Source organism: Rutidosis leptorrhynchoides, chromosome 11, assembly GCF_046630445.1.
Source record: "Rutidosis leptorrhynchoides isolate AG116_Rl617_1_P2 chromosome 11, CSIRO_AGI_Rlap_v1, whole genome shotgun sequence".
NCBI lineage: Eukaryota > Viridiplantae > Streptophyta > Magnoliopsida > Asterales > Asteraceae > Rutidosis > Rutidosis leptorrhynchoides.
Window position 1 is genome coordinate 134,666,355 of NC_092343.1, and position 7,720 is coordinate 134,674,074.

The 7,720-nt window shown below is 35.3% G+C and overlaps 1 protein-coding gene across 1 annotated transcript; it reads right to left on the bottom strand.

Moving 5' to 3' along the window:
• Positions 1-2,030: 2,030 nt before the first annotated feature.
• LOC139877400 (2-alkenal reductase (NADP(+)-dependent)-like) lies at positions 2,031-4,576 on the bottom strand. The gene is made up of 5 exons (XM_071864821.1): positions 4,294-4,576; positions 3,742-3,919; positions 3,178-3,344; positions 2,946-3,028; positions 2,031-2,518 (listed from the first exon to the last, which is right to left on the bottom strand). The coding sequence occupies exons 1-5, from the start codon at positions 4,516-4,518 to the stop codon at positions 2,143-2,145; spliced, it is 1,029 nt and encodes a 342-aa protein (XP_071720922.1). The 5' UTR covers positions 4,519-4,576; the 3' UTR covers positions 2,031-2,142.
• Between the last annotated feature and the right edge of the window lie 3,144 nt (positions 4,577-7,720).

Sequence of the window (7,720 nt, forward strand, 5' to 3'; positions counted from 1 at the left end):
TAAGTTTCTTGTTCATCGCTTCTTGTTGCAAACATGAGGTGGTTTATCGAAATGTAATATACCAGACAAGTAAAGTAGCGTGTCGCTTTTCAATACCGAGTTAGCTGTAGATGACACATACATTCTCAAAAAAGCAGAGACGTTTGGGTCCAAAGCCAAACAAGTTAGAACCAATTGCTCGGCGAGGTTAAATCCGGAGGTCTATTTAGAGTAATAGCTGGAGCATTGAGTATAATGGGTGAAAGCCTAAATTGCGTAGTCTGAAATGGTCATTTACTTTGATGGATGGTCCTTGTACAAAATGCCTGTTAAATAGTTATTCCATAAACATTAGAGCCTTTTGAGGCTAAATCCAAAACACGATAGCTACTAAAGTTACAATTAATGTAGGTTTGTTGATTATTGATTATTACAAGATATGTTATTGTGATTACATATTATGCTTCATCCAACATAGCTAATCTAGATTAAGGATACAGATAAGTGTTTAAGTTAAACAATTTGTACTCAAGATAATTGTGTAGTGAACTTAAGAATTCTTGTCTATGAGATTTGATTGGAATTTCATAACATAATATTTGTTTGAATGAATGCATGCTTGATTAGGTTTGTGAAGGGATAAAAGATATTAATCCATTGATAACAACCATTATCTTAGTTATTTGCTTATGCTCTTTTGCTTAAATTGATAAAGTTTAAGTTTTGATTAGTTAAATAGTTTAATTTAGATTTTAGTTATTTGGCGTATTTTAGTTTAAGTCAAATCAAAGTCTACGGCTCTAGTTATTGAGTCGACAACAAGCGTCGATTTATTGGCGACTTGCCTGACTCATAGAGCCTACATTAAATTTCAGGCATGATGAAATTTGATTTTACTATTTTCATGACATCTCAATTTTATTTTTAATTTAATATATTTTTTTAAAAACTTTTTTCTACTTATTGGCCGGAGGTCTACTCGGAAGCAATCTCTTCATCTGTCAAAAAGAGAGAGGGATGACTTTCTCTAATTTTGAGAGTGTTTTCACTCTGGGTGAAGAAAAGACTTGTCTTTATTCTCGGATAGGGGAAGGATTGTCTACATTTCACCTCCCTCATACACCACTTATTTGGTATTGAGTTTTGTTGTTGTTGTTGTTGTTCAAATCAAAGTCTAAGAATTGCTTGCTTTCAGACCACAATCTCCCGTGAAACGAATCCCACAAACTCTAACTAGTTTAAGGTAATTAAGTTATTTTTGACGGGTATTTCGGCACCCATCAGTGGGTTGGTTTTTGCGGTGAGGATCATTCTTGTAGCGGCTCGATGTGCTTTGGGGCATATTGGGTGTTTTGTTTTGTTACTCTAATTTTTGACGACTCAGCGGGCTATGCGTTCTCTCACTGGTTTTGTTGTTTTGTTGGAAATGGTTTAGGTGTTTCCGGATTTATGGTTTTAGTACATGTTATGTTGTTGTTAGTTAGCTTTAATAATGTTTACCCACTTTGTTGGCGGTTGTTTGTTTATTTAGCTTAACTCGTTTGTTTCCCGTTTATGCGATTTGTTTTAGGCTAGATTTCATATTCCCGTTGATTCACTTTTGTACCTTGATGATCTTCGGATCCGTTATTATATATTGTTTTTCGCTAAATGTAAGCTAACTAAAATCTTTGGCATTGCTTCAATGGTACCGCGGTTACACTTGTGTACTCGCAGAGCTAGAGGTCTCGGGTTCGAGCCTCGTCACCCGCTCTAGGAATTGAAATATATTCCTTGAAGGTGGCCCAAAGGGAAGGTTTTACCGACCCGCTCCGGGGCTAAGATCCGGCCCGCCTGCCCCTCGGGATGGTTAAAGGGTCTGATCCTCAGAGTGTGGTTCGGGTTTCCTGCCCGAAAGCGCGTGTGTGTGTGTGCAAATGATGACTAGGCTTCGGTCCGGACTGATGCAAGCTTGCCTTTCAAAAAAAAAAAAAAAAAAAAAACCTTACTTGGGTGATATTAGGCTGCAAAGAGAGACTAAAAGTTTAGGTATGATAAAGGCGAAAGGCATAAAGTGTAAAATATAATGGTCAACAACATGCTTTCTTTTGATGATATCTCTTACAAAATAAGGATAGAATTTGCACAAGTTTGATCACAAAATAAAGCCTAACAAAAGTTGATTCATTCACAGGAAACTTCTACCACTTGCTTCCCTACATTCCTACCAGAAAACAGTCCAACGAAAGCCCCCGGTGCATTCTCGAGCCCCTTTGCAATATCTTCTATGTAACAGATTGTTCCTTCTTTTATGAGAGGCATGATCATTTCCAAATATTTTGGATACATGTGATAGTATTGTGTCACATGAAACCCTTGCATCCTCACACTTTTGGTAATTATGTTGAATAGGTTGCGCACCCCATCGCCTTGTTCGTTGTACTGTGAGACCATCCCACATGCTGCAATTCGCCCATTTAATCTCATATTCAAAAGTACTGCATCCAACATCTTACCGCCAACATTATCAAAATAGATATCAATCCCGTTGGGAAAGTACCTATCACATTTCGTGAAAAACCATCACAAAAGCTAATCTCACAGCAGTCTTTTTTACTATATGAAAAAGGAGATGAAGCTTCTACGGAACAAGTAAATTGAGTCAACGTGTTATATTGACTCGGAAAATTATATGTAACATTATAGTAGTGTATTTGATTTAAATTTTATGATTTTCCCCATCAATGGGGAACTTGGAGATCGTAACCTGGAGGCGAAAACAATAACTATATAAAATATTACGCTAGAAATTTTTTCTGCAGGTGGGGCGGTTAGCCGGTTACCCCCTCCGAGTAGCATTAAGTTCCGCCCATGTTTCCTAATATTTGCATTAGTGAAACTCAACTGCGCACTCTGTACCATTTACAATAAACGGGTAGAAATTGCACTATAATCTTGGGTTGAAGATATACAACATATTTGCTAACCTCTTTAGAGCCGTATCAAGACATTTCTCCTCTTTGTAATTAAAAGCGTCGTCAAATCCTAACTTATTCTTCAACAGATCAACCTATTGTGATGAAATGAAAAACGTTTTTGGAGAATATAAAACACATAATAAACATATTTATGACATTAATTAGGATGAGAACATTGTTATTGTTATAATAGGTATATATAGGAAACAAAAACAAACATAGCTAAACTCAACACACGAACCTTTTCTGTTGTACCAGCACTACCAACAACATAGCAACCAAACAACTTTGCAAACTGTCCAACAAGTTGACCAACTGCACCAGAAGCTGATGAAACATATACATAATCTCCTTTCTTTGGAGAACAAATCTCATAGAAACCAGCATAAGCGGTCATACCAGGCATACCTATAAACAATCCGAAGTAAAAAAAGTCCGAGAAGGTTAAAGTAGTAAAAGAGGATAATATTAGATAACGGTTCAAATAGGGTAATGTTCGTACGGGACGGGTTGACCAAAAATAATTTCTTCCTCTTTAAATTAAATAATTTATCTACATTTACTTTGCCTCACATTATTTCATGAGTAGTAATCGGATTTTCGTTTTTGGAATAACTAAGAGGTTTTAGGTACTAAAATTTATCCGTGGGCCATTTTTCATGTTAAAAACAAAAAAGTACTCTTCAGTTAACAAATCATAAGTTCTGGAATCTGAATCCTATATCCATCCATGTATTTTATGTATAAGAGATAAGAGAGAGATGAAAATCAACACATGAAAAAAAGAAGGAAACAGAGAACGTACCAAGAATTCCTGTATAATAAGATAAAGGCACATCAGTATGTTGAATCTTGATTAAAGTTTCAGGATTATCAATAATGCTGTATTCCTCCCAATTAGTTTGTCCCCACACTAAGTCACCTATCTCAAAATTCAAATGCCCTGAATCGATGACTTTAGCTACTCCTAATCCAGCTATAGGCTGCAATTTAACATTGGACACATGAGAATACAAACCCGAATAACAACGCACATTCCTACAACCCACCACATATAATATGTACGATCACCCGTATATTGGATTAGTTTTTCCACAAATCTAGAAAATTAATCCTCTCGTGACCTACAATGACTCTGTGTTGCTCGTAAAGCGGGTAGTCGCCCTGGTACTCAGCTCGTAATGACGTACGTCACGCTACCTGCTTGGTCACGTGAAGCGTACAACCAATATTTCTGGCTAAGTAGTGAGTCGGATACCGGGTATACCAGAAAAAAAATAGTAAAATTGTCTCCTAATGGGACTAGCTTTAACAAAAAAAGATAAATTTGGATAATAAGTAAATTATTGATACATACCGAACCAGGAGTAAACGGCTCAAAGTAACTGCCTTCTGTTTTTGTCATTCGTTCTCGTATGTAAGGATCACATGACAGATAAAGGTTCTTCACAAGAACAGCTTTAGAACCTTCTGAAAGCTTTAGGTTGATCATTGCAGATGATTTAAGAAGCATGTCTGATTCTTTAGGAAATCCATTAACATAATCTTTCAAGACTACCTGTTTGTTCCTAACTTCTTCCATTTTTTTCAACTGAACTAGTTTTTTTTTTACCTTTTTCAGAATCAAAGCGAGTTTATATGATATACGTAGTAACAAAGTAAAATATGCATATATTTGCATTATATACAGCATCTTGCATAGGGTGTGTATTATAGTTTACAATCAGATGAGGTCACTGTATACTTCACAATGATGTCATTTTATGCTTCACGTAGATGTCACTTTATACCATTGCATAAAGAAATTGTATTTTTACTTTTAATTTTATTTATTTAATTATTATTTACGATTTAATATTGATATTGATTGATACACTAACGTGTCACTAATAATTACATTGTACAAACTAATCAAGCACAAACACCAAACACAGCTTTTTATAACGGTTGCACCAAACCCAATTACAACCGAGCAATTCAAACGTGAAATCGCGACTATCTAAACTCGTGACTCCGCGCATTTTATACCGAGGAACCGAAACAAGAAGGTAAATCCCTGACTCAAATTTGATATAGTGAAGTTGTGAAAATCTGATGTAAACCTAAGCATCCCAAGACGCCTAAGAAGGTAAATCATTGAGTGACAATTATATTTAATGGTGCATGTGTAAGGGTAAGCAAGTATTATTCCTGATTTTGATTCGTTCAATATCTCATAATCACGAATTCCTAAACTTATAAAATTTGGGAGCGTCAGTTCTGTTGATTCCAAGAAATTGCATAGAAAATGACACATAAAGTCAAAATTGGATGGCAAAAGTCCAATGTTCGAGTTTATATTCATATTGCAACTTGCAAAGTCAACTTAATTTGATCCTATCATCATTCAAATTCATATTCATATATATCTAAATCTAAACATTTTTATATGTAAGGGATAAAATCGCCTAATTCTGAACATAACCATCTACAGACAGAGAAACCAATATCAACAAGAGAAAATTACTCAAATAAGCACTTTTAGACCTCCCTCTCAAATATAAGCAGTGTCAGACAAAAGTTTTCAAAAATAAGCATTGATTTCGCCTAAAGTTTAGGCGAATTAAGCGAAAATATTAAATCCAATGAAAACAGTACACGTCATTAAAAAAACTTACGCCTAACTTTTTTTTTTTTTAGTTTTATAATATGATTTCGCCTAACCTACCCAATCTAGGCGAATCAGGCGGAAAAGTTCTTAAGCGAATTGTGCGTAACTTTTTAATCAATCAAAAAGTGTCACGATTGTTTAATTTTTTCGCCTCACCTAATATTTTTAGGCGAATTCGGCGAAAAGGTAAAAACCTTATTTTTTTTTCCGACTCATCTTATTACTTCAGTTTTTTACTATCGCTTCACATCCATACTATCGCTTAATCTCGCCTCCTCCTCCACCGCTACCGTACCCACTGAACTCCATCGTACTCCACCGCCGTAACCCGCCACCCGTACCCCGCCGTACTCCACCACATTCATTAGAATTTTTTATCTTTATTGTATAATTGTATATGGTATAACAAAATAGGCACAGTTACAATTAATTTTATAACCTAATTTTATGCATATGGTATGATGGTTGTCATGTTTCTTGTTCTACTTGATGCTCTTTATTCGAAAATTAAAGTTTAATAGATTTGGTTCGTGTGTTAATCCATCTCTCATAATATGTTCACTTGTTATGAAATATAAAAAGAATTTTTTTTTTTTTTTGTATTTTTTTTTTTTTTTTTTTTTGGCATTGGTGTTTGATCATGCTCGGATGCAAAGAATGTTTGAACAAGTAGGATTTGACCCAAGTTTACAAAATTTAGTTTGTGAGTAGGGCTCGATACCAGCTTTTTGAGTTTGGGTCATGACATTTATAAGATGTTTGGATGTGCTTTTTGAAAACAATTACTAATTTACTAGTAGTTTCTCGTGTTTTCAACTTGTGTAACGGACATTTGCTTATCTTTACGAGTATAGTTTTTTATGTAAATTAAGTAAAATTGTTAATACTAGCTACAATACAACCGATTAGTGCTAGCTACAATATTGAGAAATTACTGTTAGAACTTCTTGGTAGAAGCACATTTAAACACCATCTCCAGTAACGAGTTTTCTTCGCAAAACCAATTATGTCTAGTATAAAAATCTGAAAATGTGCTGTTCAGTGAACAACACTCTGGAGGTTGGCGGGGTATGGCGGGGTACTGGTGGCGGGTTACGGCGGTGGAGTACGATGGAGTTCGGTGGTGGTGGAGGAGGAGGCGAGATTAGGCGATAGTATTGATGTGAGACGATAGTAAAAAACTGAAGGAATAAGGTGAGGTGAAAAGAAAATAAGGTTTTTACCTTTTCGCCGAATTCGCCTAAAAAATTAGGTGAGGCGAAAAAATTAAACACTCGTGGCACTTTTGATTGGTTAAAAAGTTACGCACAATTCGCCTAAGAACTTTTCCTCCCTATTCGCCTAGATTGGGTAGGTTAGGCGAAATCATATTATAAAACTCAAAAAAAAGTTAGGCGTCAGTTTTTTGATGACGTGTACTGTTTTCATTGGATATCAACATTTTCGCCTAATTCGCCTAAACTTTAGGCGAAATCAATGCTTATTTTTGAAAACTTTCGTCTGACACCGCTTATATTTGAGTGAGAGGCCTAAAGTGCTTACTTGAGTAATTTTCTCTATCAACAATATTAGAAAAAAAAATACAATGTCTTCTTCAGATGTAAACGGTAGAAGTTTTATAATTCCATTTGAGGAGATCACCCGCGCTACTGATGGCTTCAGTGAAACAAAAACGATTCAGAATCTGGAACATCTATATTTAAAATACCGAGGCAAACTTTCTGAAAATTGGGGAAACCGCGAAGTTGTAATCAGTTGCAGAAAAATCAGAGACGATGAACGAAAACCCGAGTTGAGTGAATCTCTTAAGATATTAACCATTTTTCACCATGAAAACATCATCCCTTTCATTGGCTACTGTTATGAAGGCGATTGGCTGTATAAAGTTCAACAATATGCTACAAATGGATTCCTTGTTGATCATATTCATGACGAGAATAAGAGGCGCAACTTAACATTGTTGACTTAGTGTAAATGTCATAACACAAATCTATACTACCGCTTATATACAGGTCTATGGGGTCACACACTTTTGTACTTAGACACCATTTACTGTATATCAATCGAAAAGCATAATTTAATTAAATATGATTTAATTAAATATATCTTTTTTAACAAGTCGTTGAACTACAAA

Coding starts and splice junctions, on each gene's coding strand:
- LOC139877400 (XM_071864821.1), bottom strand. CDS start 4,518: ATGGAAGAAGTTAGGAACAAACAGGTAGTCTTGAAAGATTATGTTAAT. Junction 3,345..3,741: donor TTATTATACAGGAATTCTTG/GTACGTTCTCTG, acceptor GATTGTTTATAG/GTATGCCTGGTATGACCGCT. Junction 2,519..2,945: donor CTTGATACGGCTCTAAAGAG/GTTAGCAAATAT, acceptor GAAATGTGATAG/GTACTTTCCCAACGGGATTG.